The sequence below is a fragment of the Fusarium falciforme genome, chromosome 3 (assembly GCF_026873545.1).
Source record: "Fusarium falciforme chromosome 3, complete sequence".
In the NCBI taxonomy this organism is placed as follows: Eukaryota; Fungi; Ascomycota; class Sordariomycetes; order Hypocreales; family Nectriaceae; genus Fusarium; species Fusarium falciforme.
This window is the reverse complement of record NC_070546.1, coordinates 1140219-1163576: the sequence shown is the minus strand read 5'-3', so window position 1 is coordinate 1163576 and position 23358 is coordinate 1140219. Positions and strand designations below refer to the sequence as shown.

The following is a 23358-nucleotide window of genomic DNA, read 5'->3' as shown; positions in this document are numbered from 1 at the left end:
ATATCTTCATGTTCTACAGCTGGGTGCACGCACTGTGGGTGGCATCGATCTCGTTGCAACCAATTTCACAGGCGCTCCCAAGGCATCTCTATGCCGAGGAGCTGGCGTTTACAGGATCCTCGATCAAAATCGGGCGAGTCTCAATCCGCTCAACGTACTCGGGCTGACTGGCATAGTGCTCAACGCAGAATTGGTATTGTTGCCAATTTCGATCGACCTCACCGATACCCGATCCTTGTGATGAATTAATCGAAGCACCGAAGCGTTTTCTCTTATCTGCCCTCGATTTCAAACGACATCACACATAGTGTTTCTGGGACCAACCCCGTTTCTATGAATATGAACCGATTCCGAGGCCGAAAGAAGGGCAAGGATGAGCTCGACGCACCTCGGCCGTCGGTCGAGTCCGAGTCGTCAAGCCCATTCAAGATGTTTGGCAAGAAAAAGGCACCAGAGGAAGAACCGAAAAAGGAGATCGACCTTGCCTCAGCTCTTCCATCAACCGATGAGTTCCGAACTAGTCTGCTCATGACCAACCTTTCAGCCCGCTTCTCCATGTTGCGTGAGCAGGATGACCCCAACACCAAGGTTGGTAAGGCTAGCGACGACAGCGTCCTCTTCCCTAAAAGGCAATCAAGAATGATGGACTTTGGTTTCAGCGCTGGGTTGGGAGATATTGCCGAGGTTGAATCTATCCGAGCCCCCTTTGCTCGATCATCCTTTCAGTCATCAGATGATGCCGCTTCAACATCAGGGAGCATGATGGGCCGCTCAAAGCCCACAGAGGGAAACAACCTTTTTGGAGGTCGCCAGAAGATTTACAAGATTGCTGCGGGAGGCAGTGGAGCCATGAGTGGTCGAGCCCTTTACGACGACGACGTCGCTCAGTCAGCGTTCCAGAAGTGGCGGCAGGCCGAAAAGGAGAGACGACAATCCCTTGAGGATCTGGACCAGAATGACTCGGTGGAATCAGAAACCGCTCGACCAGAGTCTCCTGCACAGCCGGATTACAACAGGAAGCGAGAGACCAACTCGACCACTTCCTCTGGCCCTCGAAACTCAACAGCCGCAACCTCGGTCAACTCCTCACAGCCTGCTTCTGTAAAGGACTGGCAATCCTTCGCTGGCACATCACGTACTGTCAGCCCAACTCCCCCGATGGAACGGAGTGTGACCCGGACACGTCGACTGTACGAGCAGAGCCTGAACCAAGATGTCCAAGATCAGCAGTCATCCGCTCTCTCGAGACTGGATACTCTCTCAAGGCGAACCCTGGGCAACCGAACACCAGACCTCACACCCACTCTCCCTTCTCCAGCCAGTGCTACGTTTGGAGACCGATTCGTGAATCGATCGATTCTCGCCAAGGCCAGTGCCCCGAATTTGAGGTCTTTCAGCCCCCCGACATCATCTCAGCTGGGCCCTGTTGACTCTGCCAACAAATACCCTAGCGTCGAAGAGAAGGCTTTTGGCGCCACTCCGCCTCTCAGCCCTCCTATTAGTGAGACGGGAGAAGCTCAGCCACTTGATCGAAGCAAGCTCCTCAACGGCAGGTCAAGCGGTCAATATGATGAGAACAGATATGCCCAGCGACAGGTGCAAATGCAGCAGGGTCGAGACACTCCTACCAACCGTTTCCGCGCCGAGTCAAACGCCTCGCAACCAGTTAGCGTCTCCCGATCATCTTCAACCAACCGAACTTTTGAGAAGCACGACTCTTCTCTGCTCAAGACGGAACCAACTGTTCAGGAGGAAACCCAACCTTCGACTTTCTTTGACGATGATGACGATGATCAACCCCTACCAAGCGAGGTCCCCCCTCCCCAAAACCCACCACCTCCCCCACCTCAAGTCCATGTTGAGAGGCCTGCCGATCATGAGCACCCAGCTTTCAGAAAATCTGCACTCCCAACCCCTCTGTCTCTTTCTGACAGACCCGAAAGCATAGCTTCTCGCGCCAAAGATGAGTCCCCCGAGGACTCACCCACCCTGGGACCCGCCTCTGGGGGCTTGAGCGGCATGGTGCGTCAACATCTGCGAAACGACAGTACTGCATCGTCTGTTTATGGCAGCCTGCCAAACGATGCTGATCTGGCGTCACGATTCCCACCTGAGCGCCCCGATGCGCACGCTTACGAGCCAATGACGGTTAACGCAAATGCTTGGGAAACCATTGAGAGGGATCTGGCCATGTCGATTGATGGCAGCGTCACTAGCCCTACGCGATCCTCAGGCTTGGTGGAAGCTCAGATCCTGTCTGCTCCTAACTCTGCTCGAAACTCCAAGTTGGAGAATGACCAAGGGGACGAGCCGGACGAGTTTGCTCGACATCTTGCTGATGGTGCAAGACGTGTTCGGGAGAGACTGACCTCATATGTTGAAGCTGACAGCAGCAAGTTGGTGCCGGCCGCTCCACCTGTTTCTGAGCTTCCCCCTCCACCTCGTCCCAATGCCCTGGGAATTCTGAAGTCCAAGTCAAGCCGTGGCTCTCTGGTTGACCGTGGCCGAATGGATCGAGAAACCCAGAGCCAGTCAAAGGCGAAGAAGCTGCTTGGCCTCCGTGGTTCCTCTCCAGCCCCTGCGTCCGCCTCTCCCCGACGTAGCTCGTTCGAGTTTAGCGATGAAGCCCAGCGATCCCCTGAAGACAGAGATGACAGAGATGGTCAACAAGGCCCCGAGGAGAAGGAGAACATGCATGCCGGTCTCAAGGCGTTCCGACAGGCTCGACGCGAGCTTCAGAGGATGAAGGAGCTTGAGGTCCAACAGCGTTACCAGGCCCCGCAGAAGGCCCCTCCAAGTCGAGATCGAGCACAGACGGCTGGCTCACGACCGCCATCACAGGAACGCAGGCCTCCCCCAGTCACGTACAACCGTGTGCCAAGTGAGGAGGTGAGAAACGGGAGCAACTCTCGTTCTGCATCCCGAGCGCCCTCCGAGCGCGACCGGAGCGGTTCCGAGGCTAGTAGTGGAGGTCGTTCCGGTAGTCGACCACCACGCTTGAGAAACGGCTCGATCCCGCGTGATGATCACCACAACCCTCTGGCCTCACCCATGGGCCCCAATGGTATGCCTCGACAGGGTCCGATGCTGAGATCGCAGATGATGCCGGGACAGGATATGCGACGCTCCCCACACGTGCCACCTCAGTCATTCGCTGTTGGCAATGCTTCCCCTGGGAGATTCAACCGCCCAGACAACAACTTGCACATTCAGCCTGGCCACGGATATGATGCTGGGCAACCATCCCCAATCACGCCTCTGAGCGGAGCCCCGTCCCCCTATGGTCCTGGCGCTGGTCCTCGAGGGCCCTACGGTGGACCATACCCTGGCGGTGTCATGCGAAACAGAGACATGTCGGAGCCTTCGATCATGTCACCAACGTCGCAGATGGGTCCTCGGGATGCCCTTCGACCAGGCCCTGGAGGTCTCAACGGCGGCGCGGCTTCAACACCCAACCTGCATGGCAACATGACTGCACCACCCCTGCCACCGATCAACCCTCGACGCAAGAACACTGGCACCACCTTGGGTGACGGTACAATGGGCTCTCACCACCCTCTGAGCGCTGCTGGTGGCGATGAGCACCGCGCCGGATTCCGTAGCGAAGATGACGATAGCGCCGGACTCTACCGCCAACGACTACGAAAAGCAACGAGCGAAGCGAACGGTATGAACGTACGAGCGAGATCGATGCGACAAAGCCCTCCCCATCCGATGGCCCCTCCGCCTCTGCCTCCTAGCATGAGCAGCAACGTGCTTCCGGGAGGCATGATCTGACGGCTTCAGCAGGAGCCATGTACCTGATATTTACCTTCTTTTAATCCCTTATTTGCCGACACAATGAGACTCACGACGAAGATACCTCACGGCCCTTTTCTTTTAGCCAACACTTTTATTCCGCTGTCCTCAATTCACCAAAAAAAGAATGGGACGACGGGTTCCCAAGCAACTGTATAATTCTCGGGGCGATTAATACCTCATTCCCTTTTTCTGTATCGTTTTCTTTGTGGAAGACAATTTTTGAATCAGTTTGTTGCTAGGGCAGGTTGGAATCTAGTAACTGGCGCAGACAGACACACCCGGCCGGCGAAATGGATCGAGCAGGCCTTTGATTCGAAGTGCTGGCGTCGGGGCGAAATGTGGAGGAAAGCAACAATGTTTGGAGGAAGAATGGAAAGGAATCAAGCGCGAACGCATTTCGACGGAGCACTGAGGAGAGGTGTTTGGTTTGTACCTATGTATAGGATGGGAAACTGGCGGAGACCTTAAAGGCGCGGTGAGGATACCACCTTGTTCAATTTACAAAACTTTGAAACTGAGCGGTTGTTTATCGCTGTGTATGAGTCCTGGATGATGATGAGTGGTATGCGATCGATATAGTTGCATTTGCAGGCATGGTAAGTATCGAGGAAGCAGATGTCCTCATTGGACCGAGAAATGAGCACTATTGCTAAGCAGATAGACAGTCTGGCACGCTATCTTGATTATCAGCCAAGTTGATAGCGCCAGGCCGGACTATCTGAGGTTGAGGTTGTCACGGAACTAGCGGGGTAGCACGTGACCGTGATGGGCTGCTCTTGTGAGTCGTATCCCCCGCACTTGACCTGACTTCCGCTTGCGCGCGTGCTCCGGGGACGGACATTTCACGGCATCTCGCAAAACACTCACAAAACACTCCCTTTCAACTCTCCTCCATCAATCCAACTCTCCCAAGTCATAGTCTTGAGCAGGAGACCCAGTCTCACCCTCCGACATGGCTCTGGTAACTGTCGCGGCGGCCACGCTGCCCAGCATCCCGCTCGACTTTCTCGGAAACAAGGAGCGCATTCTAGAGTCGATCCGGATCGCCAAGGACAAGGGTGCCACGCTGAGGACCGGTCCTGAGCTGGAGATTCCTGGTTACTGTGCTCTCGATCACCACCTCGAAGGTAGGAGCACGAGTCCTGAAACCCATGTTGAGGGTATCTCGTTAATTGATTGGTCGACTAACCACACCTGGTCCCCCGGAAATAGGCGACACCTTTTTGCACTCTTGGGAGGTGCTTGCCGACATCATCTCGGATGAGGTTTGCAAGGGGATGCTTATTGATCTTGGTGTAAGTCTGCAGTCCCTGATTGATTGTTCTGGTGTTGGCATGAGTCGACAGTCAACGTCTCAACAGCGAAATGATACCTGAATGCAATTACTAATGCAAGGATAGCTTGGAGTGCGCCATCGCAATGTTCGATACAACTCTCGCGTGTTCTGCACGTATCGCAAGATCTTTTGCATCAGGCCAAAGACTGCTCTTGCCAATGATGGTCTGTATCGCGAGGCCCGTCATTTCACTGCCTGGAGCAAGCCGCGACAGGTCGAGACTTACTATCTCGATGGCCCTGTGCGAAAGGTGACTGGCCAGGCGTCAGTACCTATTGGCGACATGATCCTGTCTACGCCGGATACGGCCGTGACTTGCGAGTCTTGCGAGGAAATGTTTGTCCCTCTGAACCCATCTACGTTCGCCGGCCTCAACGGCGCCGAGATCATCCTCAACTCTAGCGCCTCTCATGCTGAGCTCCGAAAACTGCGAACTCGACTTGAGCTTATCGCCAACTCTACCAGAAAGTTGGGTGGAATTTATGTCTATGCCAATGCGACAGGTGTTGACGGTGATGCTCGCATGATGCACGACGGAAGCAGCATGGTTATTCAGAATGGCGAAGTTTTCGCTCAAGGAAGTCAATTCTCCCTCGCATCTGTCGAGGTGACTGTGGCTACTGTCGACATCGAAAAAGTCCGCAGCTTCCGCAGCAGCATCAGCCGAAATGTTCAGGCTGCTGCACAGCCCGACTTCCCTCGAGTCGAGTGTGACCTCGTCCTATCGCGACCTGCCGAGGAAATCTGGCTGTCCAACCGGCCGGAGATTTCTCCAGCTATCCAGCTCAAGATCCTTGACCCTATGGAGGAGATTTACATGTCTACAGCTGTTTATCTGTGGCAGTACCTGACACGAACAAACTCCCCTGGCTTCTTCTTGCCACTGTCGGGTGGTCTTGACAGCTCGAGTGTGGCGCTGTTTGTTTACGGTATGGCTCGCCTTGTCATGGTTTCGATCAAGGCTGGCGAGAACACCACACTCGAGGCCCTGAGACGGGTTACGGGTGACAAGGAGTTCACTCCCACTACACCCCAGGAGATTGTTGGCCGCCTTCTCCACACGTGTTATATGGGAACGGTCAACTCGTCCGAGGAGACTGAAGGAAGGGCCAAGAAGCTCGCAGAGGTTCTTGGTTCTTACCATTCGACTATCAAGATCGATGAGACCGTGGCTGCCAACGAGCTTATGGTTGAAAAGGCGCTCAGCTTTAAGCCCAAGTACCAGGTTGAGGGTGGATCTCGGGCTGAGAACCTTGCCAAGCAGAACATCCAGGCTCGCAGCCGTATGGTGATTGCTTATTCCTTGGCTCAGCTGTCGACCACTGCCAGAGGTCTCCCTAGAGCTGGAGCAGCTCTTCTTGTCTTGGGATCTGGCAATGTCGATGAGGTGAGTAAAGTCGTCTATGGGTTCGACTTTCTGATGCTAACTATACGTAGAACCTGCGTGGATACTTTACCAAATACGTAAGCTATTGAATCCAATCAATAAATAACTAGGAACTTGGCTAATGTTTCAATAGGATGCCAGCTCGGCAGATCTTGCACCCCTTGGCAGCATTTCCAAGAATGATGCTAAGGATTTCCAGCGATGGGCCCGAGTCAACTGGGACCTCCCAATTCTCACCGATTTCATCGAGGCGACACCTACTGCTGAGCTGCTGCCGCTCTCTGCAGGCGTGCAGGACGACGAGTCGGAGCAAGAGATGGGTATGACGTACGAGGAGCTGTCTGTCTTTGGAGTAGGTTCCCATCACTTCCCCTGAATATTCCGGATGCTAATAGTGTAGATCCTGAGAAAGGTTGACAAGCTTGGACCGTGGTCTGCTTACCTGCGACTCCTGAGCGACTGGAGCCACCGTCCTGGCTATGGCCCAAGACAGATTGCGGAGAAGGTGTTTAGATTCTACAGATTCTACTCCATCAACCGCCACAAGTCGACCATCATCACACCTAGCATCCACCTCTGCCCCTACAACCCCGATGACAACCGACATGACTTGCGGCCCTTCTTGTATGTGGTTGACTGGCCTTGGCAGTTTGGCAAGATCAGGGCACATGTGGAGCAGCTGGAGGCGAAGCTAGCGGAGAAGAAGGATGTAGATTAAATTGTCAAGGCCAAGGAGGCATAGAAGTGTACTCGTGAAATACTCAATTTGGAGGCTAGATCAACTTGCAGAAGATACTTGGTTAACATTTTAGACATTCATGATCTGCTGTACTATGAGATTGGTCTCGTGTTTATGCGCATTCACTTGTCTATCAACAATTGGCCAGCAGTTGCTGCACGCATTTATGCTAAATGCGGGGAGTACATCCATGATGCGCTCCTTCGAGGCTGATTGAGGGGACATGCTTCATTTGACAACAAAGAGCACCTACACAGACGACGATCTCTGTGTGCACTGTTGGGATATACCTTGAGGACAAAGCACCTGATTGATATAAATATGGCTTTCATACGACCTTATGAGGTACGGGACTTTGACGCCATGACGCACATTGTAAGTCTTGCCTCTGTACCTCGTTGTCGTTCAATCTCACCCGTCAAAGTGCTGCGAGACTTTACCTCCCACACTCGACGCGTCCAAGGGGGCTCACCACTTTGCGCCTCTTCTGTGGACGCACCCATACACGTACCACTCGCCGTCGACGTGCCTCGTCCTGGACTCTGGTGACGGCACCGTCGTGGGCTACTGCATTGCCTGCCCAGACGTGCTCGCCCTCAAGGCCGCGTGGCCATCATACCTCGCTACCGTACCTCAACCAGAGATTCACCTCGACGCAGATGACGACGTGGGGAGACACCTGGCAGAACTACTCCACGACCCAGAAGCACTACTAACAAAGGGCTGCGAGGATCTCATCCGACAGGGCACCCGAGCGACGCTGCACATTGACCTCCTCGACGAGTGGCAGCGGCGGGGCTGGGGAGGCAAGCTGATCTCGGAGGTGGTGGCGAGGCTGACGGCGGCGGCTTGCGACGGGGTAGGAGGAGTGTACGTTGGGATCGCGGGAGAGAATGACAAGGTGGTTCCCTTCTATGAGCGCATGGGGTTTCGGATCTTTGGTGAAAAGGGCCGAGAGACCATCTTGATGGTGAGGGAATTTTCCGGGGCTGGAGAGGGACGAGATCGGGAGAGATCGGACTGAGCGCAAGAGAGTGGAGGGTTTCGTGGTGGTGGCAAAGGACGATGCGACAACAGAGGGTAATATGAACCGGCGTTGTAATTGGAGCGTTTATATCGTGGGTCTCGACAGAGGCTCAAGAGTCAAGCTTCGAGGTTGGTTCAGCCGAGACGGTTCAACGGAGACGGTCGAAGGGACAATATGCGCTGAGTGTGCAGTAGAATCGTTCGAGAGAATTCAATGTCTATTGAGAGGTTCAGCGTAGTTCTTGCAAACGTGCCCGTAGTAAAAATTTGCCAAGAAGGTTCAACAATACAGAGCCGTGAGGATCCAGTGTGTCAAAGATCGAAAGGCTCCATCAGAGCTTCGGCCTTATTGTGGGCTTCAACAAGTCAACACGCTTCACGTTAACAGGAAAAAAAAAAAGAATGCAGAAAAAAAGCCTTGGTTTCTTTCTCTAAATCGAGCCGTCCAAAGACCGCGGGTATCGATACTATACAATCAATCATCCGTTGCGATTCATTTCCCTTTCGCGTCCCATCCCAAGGCCCAGCACCAGTAAAACAAAAGAAGAAACGCCCTATTGTCCAGATCCAAAAACCATTTGAGGACAGGCGTTGGTGTTCATTCTTCGGCGCCGAAGCATACAATACAACAAGAAGCCGCCGCGTTGCTGAAGATGGCGAGGGTGAACGGTTGCTTTGACCCAAAGAAACTGGGGCGTACGCCGAACCGACTCCGAAAAATCAGGGTATCAAAATCGAATGACGAGTAAGAGAATTCCAGGTGAAAAATGGGAGGAAAAGGTGACGACAGGGTAGAAGTTGAAGGCTGAAAATTCCAAGAGCGAAACCCGAATGCGCCAGTCGTACAAAGTCGTCAAGTGATGGTTCAAGATCGAGCGAGCGTGTTTAGACTCTCATCTCGAGGTGTTTTTTTTCTTCTTTTTCGTTGTGATCCATGATGCGAGGAATTCGAGACATCTGGAAGCGTGTTAATGGGGGGTCCTTTGTTGAAGCTATCGACGAGGGAACGCACCAAGGAGTATGGTCAAACAGTCGAGAGCGAGCCCATTGTCGTCGCCGACAAGACTCTCCCATGGGCAATTTAGGACATGGGGCAGCTAGGGCACTGCTTGTGGCCGCAGGCGGTGCAGGTGGTGCTGATGACAATCATGCCTCCACACTGGCAGCAGTACTCGTAGGCAGGCATGTTGGTGATGGGGGGTTGTTTTGGTGTTTTTGGTGAAAGTGGTGAATTTGGTGTAGGTTGAAAGTGTAGAAGAGATGCTGTTGGCAAGTCCGTAGTCAAAGTGTGATGATGATGAGGGAAAGAAATCAGAAAAAAGGAGGGAGAGAGGAGAGTTAAAATAGTCGAGAGGAAGGAGAGAGGAAGGAGCAAACAAACTCAGGACTCATGCTTCGGAGGAACCCCCCCTCCTCCTCTGAGTTCGGATGCCATGGACGGATGGACGGATCAGATGGGGGTGGAATCCACAACCAGCAGAGCAAGGACAAGGAAGGACAAGGACAAGCTCAGCCTTTTCTCCCCGAGGGAAGATCTCACGGTGCAGCTGTACCCTCCATGTAGCCTCAAAGTTTAGCCTCAGGCTCTTCTCTTACATGGGAATGGCTGGGCTTGTCTTCCCACTTACACCCGCAGTTCCACCCTTGACACAAACGCCGAGCTGGGGGGCGGGCCCCGGTTTTGGGGGGAAGAAGCTAAGCTACCGTGAGAGTGGGTGTGGTTCCAGGGAGGGTTTGATTGCTCACCCACACACGAGAGAAAAGGCTCGTCTCTTACTGGTTAAGATGTTGAAGATGAAGACATATACTTTTTACAGAACGATTTTCCTTCTGGGGGTGGCTTGGATGATTATTTCTCTCTCTTGCCTTGTACAGTAATAATAAACCTTGGGGGGGCGTCTTCTCTCTCTCTCTCTCTTGGGGGTCCATTCTTTTTCTGCTGTCTGAGAGCTTTTTCGCCTTAAGCTTGACCTGTGCAGAGTGGACGCTTTCATTTCATTTACTCCTGGGTCTTGCAGAGAGATCATCCACCCCCGGCTTCGCCTCATTTTTCTTTGTTTGTTGGCGCTGCCACGGCCACGGTTTGCGGCTCGGGCTAGACCCTGGGCGTCATGGATTAGGACCTCCCCCCAGGCTTCTTTAGACGTCATCGTGGGAGTGACGATATGGGCAATGCCTGGGCTGGGCTTGAAAGGAAAACGACAAGGTGGCGAGGCTCTCCCGTTGAGAGACATCATGATGAGAAGGAAAGAGACATGAGACATGAGTGACGAGCAGCGGCAGTTGGGTTTCAGAGACAACCCTTAGAGCCAATCTTTCCCGTCCGTTGAAGATCCATGCCTCCAGACTCAAGCGCTCGATTTCCCTCGAGGCAAAAGATCCGCCCCCCAGCTCCATCCCCATCTCTCCTCCATGGGTGCTTTCGGCCAATTCCATTTCCACGTTGACGGAGGCGCTAGAGATTTTACCCTTGGCCCTTGTCTCAAACCTCTGTCCAATAACTGTCCATATTAACGTTCGCTTCCCAAATCGAGGCCCCCCTCACCGCAACCAGCAGCTCTGGGGGAACCCACCATCAGCACGCAGCCGAGAGTTGAACTCGGCTCTCTTTTTTGCTTGTGGACTTGAGCTGCTGCCCGCATCTACACAGAGCGTAGCATCCCATCCGCAGCCGCACATGTGCATATGTATGTATGCACGTACTTGGTCCAAGAAGAACGCCAATGCGACGCCCCCCGACCCACGCGGAAGGAACTCCAGCTCTTCCGAAAACGACTACGACTCGAAAAGTGATGCTGCCGCTGCCTACTTCCCGCCTCGAACAAAACCCCGTCATCATCGTCAGCCCGTCCGCCCGCTCTCTGACAAGATCGTCGTCGAACAAGAGACATTTGCCCATCTAGAGGGTCCCCTCCCTTCCCTAGGGTGTTTGCGGGGTAAAATAGCACCAAGCCCAGTCACAGAAAGTCAAACCACCACAAGTCCAATGCCGAGGGTGAGAGACGGCCGTCAGTCACTTTTTGTCTGGCGCCCGTGGATTGGATTGGTCCATCTGCCGATCTAACCCCCTTACTCACCCCGGATTTTCGCCTCCTTGATCTCTCGAAGAGAAGAAGCCTGAAAATCAACAGAAAAGCGCACACCCCTTCAAGTTCGAAAGCTGTGTCTCGCTTGCGCATTCCTCCCCCTTCTGCCTTGGATCTCCCCATGGCTGCGCACTACGCTACGTGCGTGAAGGGGCCTCACTAGCGGGAACGGGATGACGCATTGCTGTCGGTAATAGCAAGACAAGGACTCACAGGAGCACAGGCGGGCGACGAATCGGATGCCGCGAGAGGCACAACGGCCTGCATCTGGCGCCTGCGGCCATGCCCCCAGGGCATCCCTAGGGTCCTCTAGGGTCCCTCTGCGATGGGCCGGCGCAACGCTGATCTTGGCTCTGCGTGCTCTGGACCACCCCGGGCGAGGACAGACATGTGCTAGAGCGGCGCCAAGCAAGCAGCCCCCCGCGCCACCGGGCATCGAGTTCCACCAAGCCAAGGCCAGCCCATTATGAAACAGTATGGGGTAAAAGTGTCGAATTCGATATCTCTCGCCTGTCACCGTCGAGCATTTACAAAAAAAAAATGTTGCAGGGGGTGCCTGAGCTCCGGTCCAAGGTTTGTGGTGGTTTGCTCGGAGTTATGATTCGGACAACAACTCCATTTCTCATGGGTTCTGTTGGTTCTCTGCCGTAACGCCGGTCTTTCGGGCGAGTAGAAGCGAAGGGGGAGCTCGGCGAAACACGCCGATGTTTCTTTTCTTGTTAGGGGAACGGCGGCAAAGAGAGGCATTCTGTCGTGGCTGAATCTGTGGTGATGGCTGTTGGTCGTGGTGGTGAGGGTTGGGTTTCACATGCGCTGTTGGTGCCGTTGTTGCACGTGGAGGCTAGGATACTTTTCGTTGGTTGATGTCAACGCCGACTGGTCCGAATAGCGAGCATAGGAAAAGGAAACATCACCAGATCCATAGTTGTGGTGTTGTTAATGGCTCATTGCTCTCTCTGTGGTGTTGCGAGACTTTGTGCCCATTTTTCTCGTCTTCATTAATTCAGGTTTATTACCGCGTAACTCGGCTAGATTAACCTTGTATTTTTTGTGTCACCAAGAAATCACCAATGCAACGCAGCTCGCTCCTGCCCTTGCCCTGTCAATGCGGCAACTCCTCGAACGCCCCAACTCCAGTTTTTTTTCCACCAGGGCCCCCCATGCGCCGCCTCAACATTCGCAAACTTGCATCTCACTCCCAATGAAGCCCCCCAGGTCTCACTTCTTGCAGGCCCGCGAAATTCCGATCGTTTCCTCCTCCGCTCATCGGAGCCCCCGTTCAACGTCCGCCAAAGTCAAGTGTCTGAGGTCAAAAGTCAAACACACCTGGCTGGAGGAATCTGGTGTTGAATCTGCTGCCTGCAGCTCGCCCCTGAGGAGCCTCCACCATCTGGAAGTCACTGGTGGTGTCGAACGTGTACGAGGGCGCTGGCTGGTTGGCGATGACGGTGTAGGACTGCCCATGGGTCTGCGAACGCTGGAAGATGCTGGAGTCGCTCGACACGGGAGCGATTGTTCGTTGGATCTCTTGGCGGACGATCTCGCGGATCGTGGAGGGGAGGTTGACAAGTGCTCGACCTTGCTCGCAGAGGACACGACTGTGTTCGGCCAGTACTCGATTGTGCTTCCCTTGTTGTTCGGCGATGGAAGAGATCAGCTTCATGGTGGTCTCTGTTGGAGGGGGTGAGGTCTGGGTTCCGAAGTTGCGGGAACTGATTATTGGCAGACGTGTAGTTACGGCCTCATCAATTCTGGCTACGCGGGCTGCGAGAGCCTCGTGTTCGGCCTTGGAAACCGTTCGCTTGGGCGGGTGCTCGGTTGGGAGATCATCGGCTTGTCTCTTCAGCCCCTGAGCAGCGGTGGAAGAGGCATGAGGCGCGATTTGGTCGAACTCGATTGAAGGCAGGATAGTCTCCTGCTTGACCTTGGGTGGCTTCGGGGGTGTACGAGGCGTCTTTGGCAAGCCTTGCTCGGTCGAGGCGAGCCTATCCTTCAACTCCCTGATTGCCCACTCTCGCAGGCCGTGGCTAGCAAGCGCCGTGCGGAAGTTGGAGGGCGCGTTGCTCGAGTAGCAGTCAAAGATGGCCAAGACGGCGACGGCGTCCTCAAGTTCAGGACGGGCACCCTTATTGGTTAAAGCTAGCCAACCGATGAAGTTCCTGATGAAGCCACTCTCCCTCCACCTCTTTGGCTGGCTGATTTTGCTTGATCTGATCTTGGCGATGACCTTTTCGTATAGTTCGGGGTGCTTCTTGGCCTCCGGGAGGATGCAACGGATGATACGCTTTTCCTCTTTGCGCAAGGCCTTGAGGATGTCGGTCGCGGGCGAAGCCTTCGAAGAAGTCTTGGGGGCTTTGGGAGCCGAGTCGCTGTGGCCGGCCTCGGCGGTGTCAGACGGTTCGGAGGACATCGTGCGAAGGAGGCGTGGCGTGGATGAAGGAAATGTTGAAGGGTGGAAGAAGAGGTGAAGAGGTTGAACAAGTGAGAGATTTGCTTATATACTACGGGTTGTAGTTCTAGTGAATCACTGTCAAAGGCTTCAAGCTGTCTCCTTCCTCCTTCGTGTGAACACTCGAGCGAGCGTTCAAGCGCGCGAGACGCTCCAACCGCGGCCTCGGCGGCCTTGTTAGGCGCTGTCCAACCCGTCTCCTCCTCAATCTGATCTAAAGCTCGTATCAATCATCCTAAATCCCGACGAGTTGGTCCTAAGAATCTAAGGGTCTTAGACAAAGTCTGATCATAAAGAATCTAAATCAGATCGTAATATTTGATGATGCTCAGGAACGTTTGGATCCACGCACGCACGCCTGATCGGCGGGTGGGTTAGGGTAGCGTTGGGTATAAGGCACGCCAAGAGCAACATGATCTGATGCATCAGAAACATACCATCTTGGCTCGATGTGAGCCACCAGTTGATTTATGCCAATGCATGTATTCTCGATTGTTTCTTGGTCATGTGTAGGAGCATGAGGCCATAAGTGGTGTCAAGGATGCAGCAGATCGTGGGGTGAGGCGACGAACCTCGGGATATAAAAGTGTGGTATCCCGTCGGTTCACGACCACAGATTAATGTTCTTTGTTCTTTGTTGAGTATTATTGAACATTTCAACTTGCTTATTTATATCAAACATTGTTTTCTATAAGCTTTGACCTGAAAAGGTTGACCTCAAGTACACTTTGCGATACCTCGCCTGTCGACGACCTCCCGCATCACCCGCCAAAATATCCAACATGGCCCGTACCATTCGACTTATCGAGCCGACAGGCAAACGTCGGCCTGGCTCTGCATCTACCAGAAATTCTGCCTCCTTGACCCGCCAAGGAATCGCACAACGGCACCCGCATGCCACCCCGCCTGAGTTTGTATGAACCATCACCGACCTTCACCTTGCAAAAAAAAAATATTTCCCCCGAGGCTCTCCTTAACTCGACCGTTTTTGAGCTTGCTCTACAGTCACAAAGTCACGGATCCCCAGCGAACTCTCTAGGCAGTCTCTACAGCAAGAATCTTCTAGGCTCTGCCGCCCTACTCCTAGCTCTGCATCCGCGCTCAGCACTCAAGAAAAACAACAACACGACTCCTCGTTTTCTCGAAAACAGCACGCTACCGAAGCCCTTTGTTTACCCACGTCGACGACGACCTCATTTCTTATTTGGCTGTCTACCAAAACACTTGCTACGACTCCTCTGCAAGATGGCTTCTGCTCGCAAGATCCGCGGGCTTGAGATGCACCCTGACAACAAGAATCACTTCCAATTCCGCCGCGCCAACGAAGGTGCTGTGGCTCTCACTTTCACTATCCCGCGTCGACACAAGTCGCGCCGCGACCTGGATGACAGCATCGTCCAGATTACCAACCTCCTCAGCCAGGTCCGAAAGGAGATGACCATCATGGCCTCCGAAGGGCCCCTTAGCACCGACGCCCTCGGCGACCTCGTCGAGGAGGCCCGAACCATGGTGAAGGGGGCAGTTTTTGTTATCACTAGATTCTACCATGACCGTGAGGAGGGCCTCCGCACCGCTCGTCAGCGCGAGTACGCCCTGCTCCGCCAGGAAGGCCGCGGCTGTTTCCTCTACCGAATCCACCACGCCCTTATTACGATTCGCTACGACTTCGAATCCCACGCCTCGCAGATTCTCGCGAGCCGCGATTCCCGTATCGCCAAGCTTCACGACGCTCTCCACAAGGTTGAGGTTCAGAAGCTTGCCCTCGTGGCCCAGGGAGGCACCACCCCTTACTAGGCGTAGGGGACCGCCTAACTACGGCATCACTCAAGGAAATCTGTCACTTTTTGTTTTCTGCCATGTTTTTCGACACGAGGGACGATATTATGCGACACTGCCAGGGTTGGTCTGACTACTGGGTCACTGAGGGGGGATTATCGATTTCTGTTGATTTTCGGCATGGCACTGGAGTTTGGGGGGATATGGAACCATCTGAGCATTCGCTGCGGAGTTGGGGACTGGAATACCCGGAGTTTGGAGGGTTGATTGACGCTCATGGAAGGAAAGGGCAGTGAATGGATGATTTGTCCTCTTTGATTTGTATCTAGTGCAGTGTTCACTGGTCCTTGGTCCCCAGCGGTGAACATGGTTCCTCCGACGCTGTCCTCTTTCACGAACATTCAAGGGCTTTAAATTTTTGCAATCTTCCCAACTCGTGCTGCTTAAGCTTCTCGTAACGTATGGAGTGACTTGTCCGTCACCGAGGCTTCGGATGTTGATGTTTTCCTGGTTGCTGGGTCGTCACAGATAACGGTTGAGGCTCAAACCTTGTCCCGCAGACATGTCAACTTTAACCATGTCCCTGGTTCACGGGAGGAATGACAGTTGGCAAAATACTCGTGGAAAACTTTAACCCGGCCAGAATCTGACCTCATTTGAGGAGCACGCGCTTGGGTGGGTTGGCGTGCTGATGCGCAGGCTATGAAGCTACGTACGTCACCAGGCATCACCAAAGTAACGCTGAGGCAGACGTAGCGTCAGAGTTTGATTCGAGGAACATGCTCTGATATGGGAGCTGTTGGGCTTTAATTCCATGCACCGTTGACTTGTAATAAGTATCTATCGAGACTACCGCCGAAAAGTTACTACGCGCTGCTTTATTGGAATTCGAGGACTTGGGATGTCGTCGTCAGATAACCATAGATAAGATAAGATGTGACTTGGCAGGTCGGGATAGTCCGTCCCTAATCCTAGTCCAAACTATGTCCTCCAATGCAAAGGGGGGCTCCCATTCGCCATCCACAGACCAGATGCGACATAAGATGACGGGAGGACAGGCTGAAACCCGCCAAGGCGATTAAGCATTCAGCTCTAATCCATCGTGCGAATAGCATCCCGGACGCCTCCGCATTCCTCTCCACCACATCCATGTCGTTCGAGCTGGGGAACAAGCGCCCTGCATCCGCTAAGCCCCCCAGGCCAACAACACGAAATGCAGGTGCCGTCTCATGATGCTAACCGCCGGCTGCGGGGGCGTGATGAGGTGATGTGGCTCACGGGAGTCACAAACGTTGGGTGACCGAGCTTGCGTTTGTTCCTGTGGGCTTTGGGCGTTCTTGAGGTAGAGCACAACCTTTCGCGACACACGCCTCTCATTCACACAGTCGAAAATCTACTCGTTATCAGATCATCACGCCATGGATCGCGCCAGGCTTGCGGAGAATGGCATCTTTATCGAGGACGGCGATGGAGGCTGCGAACTGCTTCCTCCTCACGTCGAGTCGCTCCAAGACGCGTTGCTCGACTTTAGACGGACTATCCCAGACAAGTTCGGATTCACCGAAGAAGAAATACTCCAGCTCCTCGACGAGGACGGCATCAATGCGCGCGACGACATCCCCGGTGATGACCGCGCCGAGATCTCGGCTGACTTGGAGTTTTGCGCCGGCGTCAGGGAGTTGACGAATCACCTTGTCCAGGCGAACCAGCTTGGGTTTAGCGAGTATAGTGAGTATGACTGGAAGGTGCAATTTAAAGAATTGCTTCTTGATACGTTGGTGGAGGAAGCCCAAGTTTGTGACGGAGACACGAGGCAGTGAGTCTACGGTGCCCGGGTGCGAAAGGCTTGATTTACTGACTGTTGCAGAACAGCACGTGCTAAGTTCTACTACGACTCGTTCCAGGAGTAAGATACATGTCGTTGATCTTGCCAATCTGCTTGGGTGCTGATGACCTATGCCAGGGCACGAGATCGACCATGGACGTTATTCGGACCAGACGGCTCTGAAGGAACGCAAGGTGATCTACCAGCGCCGAAGCCAGGATGGGTTGCGCACTTCCCCGTCTACGTGATCTCACCGGCAGAATACAACCATCAGCATAGCGGTCTCCAACAGTTTGCCTCTAGTCACTCAATCGTTGACAACTTTTCGCAAGTGACCCTCGAACATCTTGCTGGTCATGGACTGCAGCCGAGTGCCACGGGAGTCACCAAGACGGGACGAAGGGGGGCTACCTTGTCCTCGGAGTATGTGCTCTTTCCGTGGCTGATTGTCGAACACATGAAGGATGAGTACAAGGGCAATGCGGAGCTTTGCTATAGCCATGCAGCAAATGCTGGCGCGGCTGCACTGAGGATGCTCGAGAATCTGTCCAGACACGACAACCAGTCCCTTGGGGACATTCCGCCTGTAGTGACAATGACAATCAGGCGTGATCTGGTTCGTGTCTGGATCATGCATTCATCACATTCTAAAGGCACTTGTGTAAGTAGGATTAGCTCATGGCTCTCAAGTTACTAACGCGTATCCGCCATGTAGGAGATGCAAGTCATCTGGAGGGGCTCCTTAACCCGCATGGTGGACATTCTCGAGCTGAAGGCAATTCTCGAAAACTGCCAAACCTGGGCGACTCGAGTGCTACGGCCGTGGATCTCTAGACAGATTGACCTCTGGAAACAGCAATGTCCAGACGATTGTCCCAGACCATTCGACGCCTCTCTTAGACGCCGAGCTGCGCAGTCCAGAAACTCGAGTAATCGCCCCACAAGCGACGAGGACGTCCCCGAGAAAGAATTGAAAAAGAACGAGAACAAAGACGTGGACTTGAGACAGATTATCAGAGAAGAACATGATTGGCTATTGCAACAACTGTCAAAGGACCCAGTCGAGACAAAGAGACCGACCCGATCGATAGCTACGCAGACAGGCCCCGATGACGACAGACACCCCCTGGAGAAGTCGGCCGTGCAGCCGATGACCCTGAATCCCACGACGCCCTTCCCTAGGAGGGAGATTTTGGATCCGAAGCCACGGCTTGCCAAGACAACTGCCCCCTCTGGGTCCTCCCTATCTTCCGACAAGGGGGGAACTGCACCAACGAACACTCGACAAGAGACGCATGGCAGACAACGACAAGCCAGTAGCGTCGATATTTTCAAGAATAGGATGAAAGTATATGATGAAAAGCGCATAGTTGTCATTAAGCTGCCTGATGTCTCGTCGGATGAGATTTTGGCACAGAAGCCTTGGCTAGGGGCAAAGAAGAGTTCTGAAGTTGAGAAGCAGACCGAGGCAGCGTTGACACAGGGGAGCCAAGAGAAAAAGGGTGAAGTGGAGGAGAACACAGTTGAGAAGGACAAGGCTAAGGAGCAGGACGACAACGGAACTCGTGACAAGGACGAGACAGAGGGGGATGAAACCAAGGCCAAGAACACTTACAACAAAGACGACAATGGGAATAACGGCAAGGTGGATGACGAAAAGGAAGGCAAAGAAACAGAGCTAATACCATCGCTGAAAGAAGCAACAGAAGTAAGTGCAACGAGTCTCTTGTACGAAGAACAAGAAACAAGACTGACAAGAACCAGGAGATCAATACGGGCTCGACTCTGACGACCGACGACAAAGGAGAGCCGCCAGAGGGCAAAACCGGAGCTGTACCGATTCCGGCGGAGGAAGACGCGAAAGGGGATTCGAATCCCGAGCCGCTGACTTCTCCAAAGGAATCTTCTACATATACCACAGAGACGACCGAGAACGAGAGATCTAGCGAGATTGTCAAGGAAGAGAACCCCGAGGAGAGTATCGAGGTCGAGCGAACTGAGGAGATTCCCGCGAAGAACCTTGACGAAGTTATCGAGAAAGGTAACTCCGAGAAGGGTACAGAGGAAGAAGAGAAAGCAAATCCCGAAAAGATTATGGAGGAAGAGAAGCCTGAGGAGGTCACCGAGATGGAGATCTTCGAGCAGAGAGCCAAGCACAAGAACTCCAAGGAGACCATCGAGAAAGAAGACTCTAGCGAGAGTATAGTCAGGGAGAAGAGCGACCAAAACCCTGGTAATATGCCAACCAAGCTCCCGCTACCGACACCCGAGCCCGAACCAGAAGATCCTTCATCTCCTAATCCGCCGGCACCAGCTGAGCAATTGGTCTGGCGCAAGGATTATGGACAGAACAAAGATGACGATCACAAGGAGTTGGATCAACCCACTGTCAAGCAAGATACACCACCTCCCAGAGATGGAGTGGTCAGTACTCCGCCAGGAGATACACCGAATACCTCCAAAACATTTCAAGGCATTCTTTCTCCTCCCGCAGAGACGAAGCCACCAACCGTATTCGACGCGACACAATGGACTCACACGAAGTTTGCATTTGGCTCCTCGAGCGATTCGAAGGAGCCGCCCTTCACATTCAAGATGAAGACGGAGGGCAGTGCCGAGGATCCAAGGAACTCTTCAATACCCAGAACTCAGGCAAAAGATGCCAGACTCTTCGACTGGCCTAAAGGAGACGACGAGGACGGGCACACGCTTTCAGAGAATCCCCGACCAGTGAAGCTGATCAAGGGGAGTGGGAGCTTGGCACGGACAGGAGGGGGGACGATAATAGGCGAAGGAGAGCCCGAGTTTCTCAAGACCTCCAAGTCCAACACAGGATCAAATCCTGGCCCAGGCAACGAGGACTCTCAATCTGGAGGCGGTGATGATCCGACTCTGAGTAGTTCGAAGGGGACCGACAAGACTCCCTAGTCTAGGCAAGAGGTGCCTCAGGGGGAGGCCTGTCCAGAAACCAAGATGGTGGTTGAACCTAGAGCGTCATCAAAGTACCAGCGCAGAGTTCTTCGGTTTGGTGTCCTTTGCGCCTTGTTCGATAGTCTGAATAAATATGAAGCCTGACCTTCCAATCGTCATCTTGTCCGCGAAAAGCCGGATCGTCAGGGGCAAAGTGTCCTCTCAAGCTTGAGCTTCCGGATACCGGCGAGAAACTATCTAGGCTACCGGGGCGAATATTGAAGTTGAAGGATTTTCGAAGCCAATGCCGTCAACTATGACCCGGGTTGTTAGCACGAATGTCTGCGCTAACTGAATTCTCCCAAGCCCAACCTGGTGATGTCAACGACGGGCCACGCGACCACCGAAGGATTCGCTCACAGTATCGAGACGAGTCGAATTAATCTGTTAACCAACATCTTCTGTTAGTCTGTACACATCTGTTAGTATGCAAACCCGACATCCGAAGGCTGCGAGTTGTTGGTTAGTCCTGATAGCACGGATGTTATGGAAGCAACGCTGCCATGACAGAATAGGCAAGTATTTGGACCAGCTCTTATCTACCGGAGGCTGAAAGAGACTGCCGTCCAGTCGTTCGCATGCTCTCTATTTAACATGAACCACAAACTACCGGCACCCGGCACTGTCCACGGTGGAAGAGGGGGAGTATTGAGAAATTGAGTCTTGGCTGCCTCTTACGGTCTAGCGTCCTCCGGTATCCGCTCCGCCCGGTTCCGGCCACGGGCCATTACAAGGAGCGCTGAGCCCGGCTGCAACCAAGCAACGTACGTACATACTGCAACTCCCCCTCCTAGACCACCAGACACACTTATTACCTTTACTAGGAAACGTGCTCATCGTTCGACTGATGAGCATGCGCGCCCTGTTGGTCAATAATTGTGGTTTCTGGCCCCTTGCTGCCGATTCCGCTGGCCCCTAGGCGCTTTGCTTGCTTGATGCTTATACGCCGACCCCTTGCTTGGTCGTCTGGATCTCCTCAGTTGCTCCCGTCTTGCTTTCCCATCCTCTACAGCGCCCCATGGCTCCCGGAGGCAGTAAAAAGGGCAAAAACGTACGATCCGGACCCGTTGCCGACAAGCCGTGCCACAACTGTCGCCGGCGACGGCTTCGCTGTGACCGTCTGGTCCCACACTGCGCCAAGTGCGAGGCCAAGGGCGTCGAGTGCCTTGGGTACGGGCAGCTCTTTCAGTGGACGGGTGCCGTTGCGTCTCGGGGTAAGCTCGCCGGCCAGCAGTCGAGCGCCGCCCTGTATACCCCGGTGAGGGGTGCGGCAGCCCGCTCGAGAGCCTCAATATCTTCCGTCTCGTCCCTCTCCTCTGCCTCTCCTGCATCTTCATCTGCCTCGTCCGCCTCGTCCTCCGCCGCCTCGCCGTCCATCCCGCCGTCATCGCCGGCTACCTACGTTGCTCCGAGTCTTCCTGAAGTCAGAGAGGTTGAGGAGCTAACTTCAGACAACTCGGACACGCCAGATGCCGAGTCGGAGTTTGACGTCTCTCATGACCATGCAACCCCCGTAGCGAGCTGTGACACACAGCTCGTCTGTACCACGACATCCAGCCATGCCCTGGCTTCGGAGGCGTCGACGTCGACGCCTTGGGTGCTTGTCGATCCGCTCTACCAAGACATCACGAGCAACCACAGGCAGTATCTCGCTTATTGTGGGCAACCCTTGGCCCCCCTCTTGGAAAATGAGAGACAACAAGTGATCAACAGAGACATGGCTGACCAGCTCTTGCAGTCGATGCGCGGCTCAGTCGAGACTTTGTAGCCTACGACGTGCCCGACAACCCGTTTCGAAACCTCCTCAAATTCACTCAGGCCCACCCTCTCCTCCGTCAAGTCATCATCGCCGCCTCGGCGACGCACATGTACAACCGCTCTCGGCCCTGGCTGGCCCCGGACTCTCTCGACAGGGGCCTGGGTCCTAGGAACCTCCTCATGGACGCCCTCGAGGCCAAGCACCAGGTGTTGCGCATGCTGCCGTCGGCCTTGCAGAGTATCGAGTCAATCGGAGGGGACATTGTGCTCGCCGCTATCTTGTTTCTCATCAATGTCGAGCTGATCGAGTCTGGCAAGCACAACTGGAAGGCTCACTTTGATGGGGCTGGGAGGATCATGAAGCTGCTAGGACCAGTGTCGGATGTTGACGAGAGCCTGAGAGATTATATCGTGTCTGACTGCTTTATGTGCGTCAAGAATCTTGCTCTAAATGACTCAATGGGCTGACAATTACTAGCTACTATATCCTAGAGTCCACATTCCGGCCCACGCCCACGGACTCGCACTCGTACTTTCAGTCGTGTCAGGCGTTGGACATTCTTGGGAAGACGACCAACAGCTACTACTGTTGTCCACCCCAGCTCCTCGAAATCATGTTGATAGCTTCCCGACTCTCTAATACGAGGCATGACGATCTTGTCTCGGCTGATATGGTGACGGCGGCTGGAGCAGCCCTGTTGGACCGAGCTCAGAACTTTGACGTGCTCCCTTGGGCACGACAAGTTAACAACATTCCCTCTACCGAGCCGGATCCAGTCTTGAGTCGATTCCGAGTAGCATCCTCTCATCGCCTGGCAGTGTGCCTCTACATCCTCCACGCGATACCCTCCATGCAAGCCTGGGTGGGCGAAGAACTAGCCGACACCATCTTTGACGAGCTCCACCAAACGCTGTGCACGATACCCGACGACGATACCAACTTTAAAGCCACGACGTGGGTGACTTTTGTGTTTGGGGCGTGCGCCAAGACACCCGAGATGAAGGAATGGGTCACGGTGCAGATCAAGAAGCTGATGCTCGAGTCCCCTTGGGGATTCCTCTACGCGGCGAGGGATGCCCTCCAGATGCTGTGGGGAGTTCAAGCCGAAGGCACACAGACGAAGAGCTGGGTCCAGACCTTGAGAGATCTCCACATGGATTTCTTGATTGTCTAATGCTGTAGCATGGTGAAGGCCATTGGGGAT

At 53.9% G+C, this 23358-nt stretch overlaps 8 protein-coding genes across 8 annotated transcripts; 6 read left to right on the top strand and 2 right to left on the bottom strand.

The window, feature by feature from the left end:
• Positions 1-339: 339 nt before the first annotated feature.
• On the top strand, positions 340-3777 carry NCS54_00369500 (Hypothetical protein; the record flags this gene model as incomplete). Its single annotated transcript, XM_053149257.1, has 1 exon — positions 340-3777. One exon carries the CDS (start codon positions 340-342, stop codon positions 3775-3777), a length of 3438 nt encoding a protein of 1145 aa, XP_053005232.1.
• A 976-nt stretch (positions 3778-4753) lies between these two features.
• NCS54_00369400 (Glutamine-dependent NAD(+) synthetase) lies at positions 4754-7242 on the top strand (the record flags this gene model as incomplete). Its single annotated transcript, XM_053149256.1, has 6 exons — positions 4754-4928; positions 5014-5096; positions 5202-6524; positions 6575-6601; positions 6658-6876; positions 6925-7242. The coding sequence occupies 6 exons, from the start codon at positions 4754-4756 to the stop codon at positions 7240-7242; spliced, it is 2145 nt and encodes a 714-aa protein (XP_053005231.1).
• A 342-nt stretch (positions 7243-7584) lies between these two features.
• On the top strand, positions 7585-8287 carry NCS54_00369300 (N-acetyltransferase domain-containing protein; the record flags this gene model as incomplete). Its single annotated transcript, XM_053149255.1, has 2 exons — positions 7585-7638; positions 7688-8287. The coding sequence occupies 2 exons, from the start codon at positions 7585-7587 to the stop codon at positions 8285-8287; spliced, it is 654 nt and encodes a 217-aa protein (XP_053005230.1).
• Positions 8288-9154: 867 nt separating this feature from the next.
• Positions 9155-9475, bottom strand: NCS54_00369200 (Hypothetical protein; the record flags this gene model as incomplete). Its single annotated transcript, XM_053149254.1, has 3 exons — positions 9155-9246; positions 9302-9354; positions 9396-9475. 3 exons carry the CDS (start codon positions 9473-9475, stop codon positions 9155-9157), a joined length of 225 nt encoding a protein of 74 aa, XP_053005229.1.
• Positions 9476-12684: 3209 nt separating this feature from the next.
• Positions 12685-13785, bottom strand: NCS54_00369100 (Hypothetical protein; the record flags this gene model as incomplete). The annotated part of the gene is made up of 1 exon (XM_053149253.1): positions 12685-13785. The coding sequence occupies one exon, from the start codon at positions 13783-13785 to the stop codon at positions 12685-12687; it is 1101 nt and encodes a 366-aa protein (XP_053005228.1).
• Positions 13786-14606: 821 nt separating this feature from the next.
• On the top strand, positions 14607-15618 carry NCS54_00369000 (Hypothetical protein; the record flags this gene model as incomplete). The annotated part of the gene is made up of 2 exons (XM_053149252.1): positions 14607-14738; positions 14830-15618. The coding sequence occupies 2 exons, from the start codon at positions 14607-14609 to the stop codon at positions 15616-15618; spliced, it is 921 nt and encodes a 306-aa protein (XP_053005227.1).
• Positions 15619-17018: 1400 nt separating this feature from the next.
• Positions 17019-20353, top strand: NCS54_00368900 (Hypothetical protein; the record flags this gene model as incomplete). The annotated part of the gene is made up of 5 exons (XM_053149251.1): positions 17019-17416; positions 17468-17506; positions 17564-18086; positions 18141-19133; positions 19190-20353. 5 exons carry the CDS (start codon positions 17019-17021, stop codon positions 20351-20353), a joined length of 3117 nt encoding a protein of 1038 aa, XP_053005226.1.
• Positions 20354-21413: 1060 nt separating this feature from the next.
• Positions 21414-23328, top strand: NCS54_00368800 (Zn(2)-C6 fungal-type domain-containing protein; the record flags this gene model as incomplete). The annotated part of the gene is made up of 3 exons (XM_053149250.1): positions 21414-22053; positions 22134-22581; positions 22632-23328. The coding sequence occupies 3 exons, from the start codon at positions 21414-21416 to the stop codon at positions 23326-23328; spliced, it is 1785 nt and encodes a 594-aa protein (XP_053005225.1).
• Between the last annotated feature and the right edge of the window lie 30 nt (positions 23329-23358).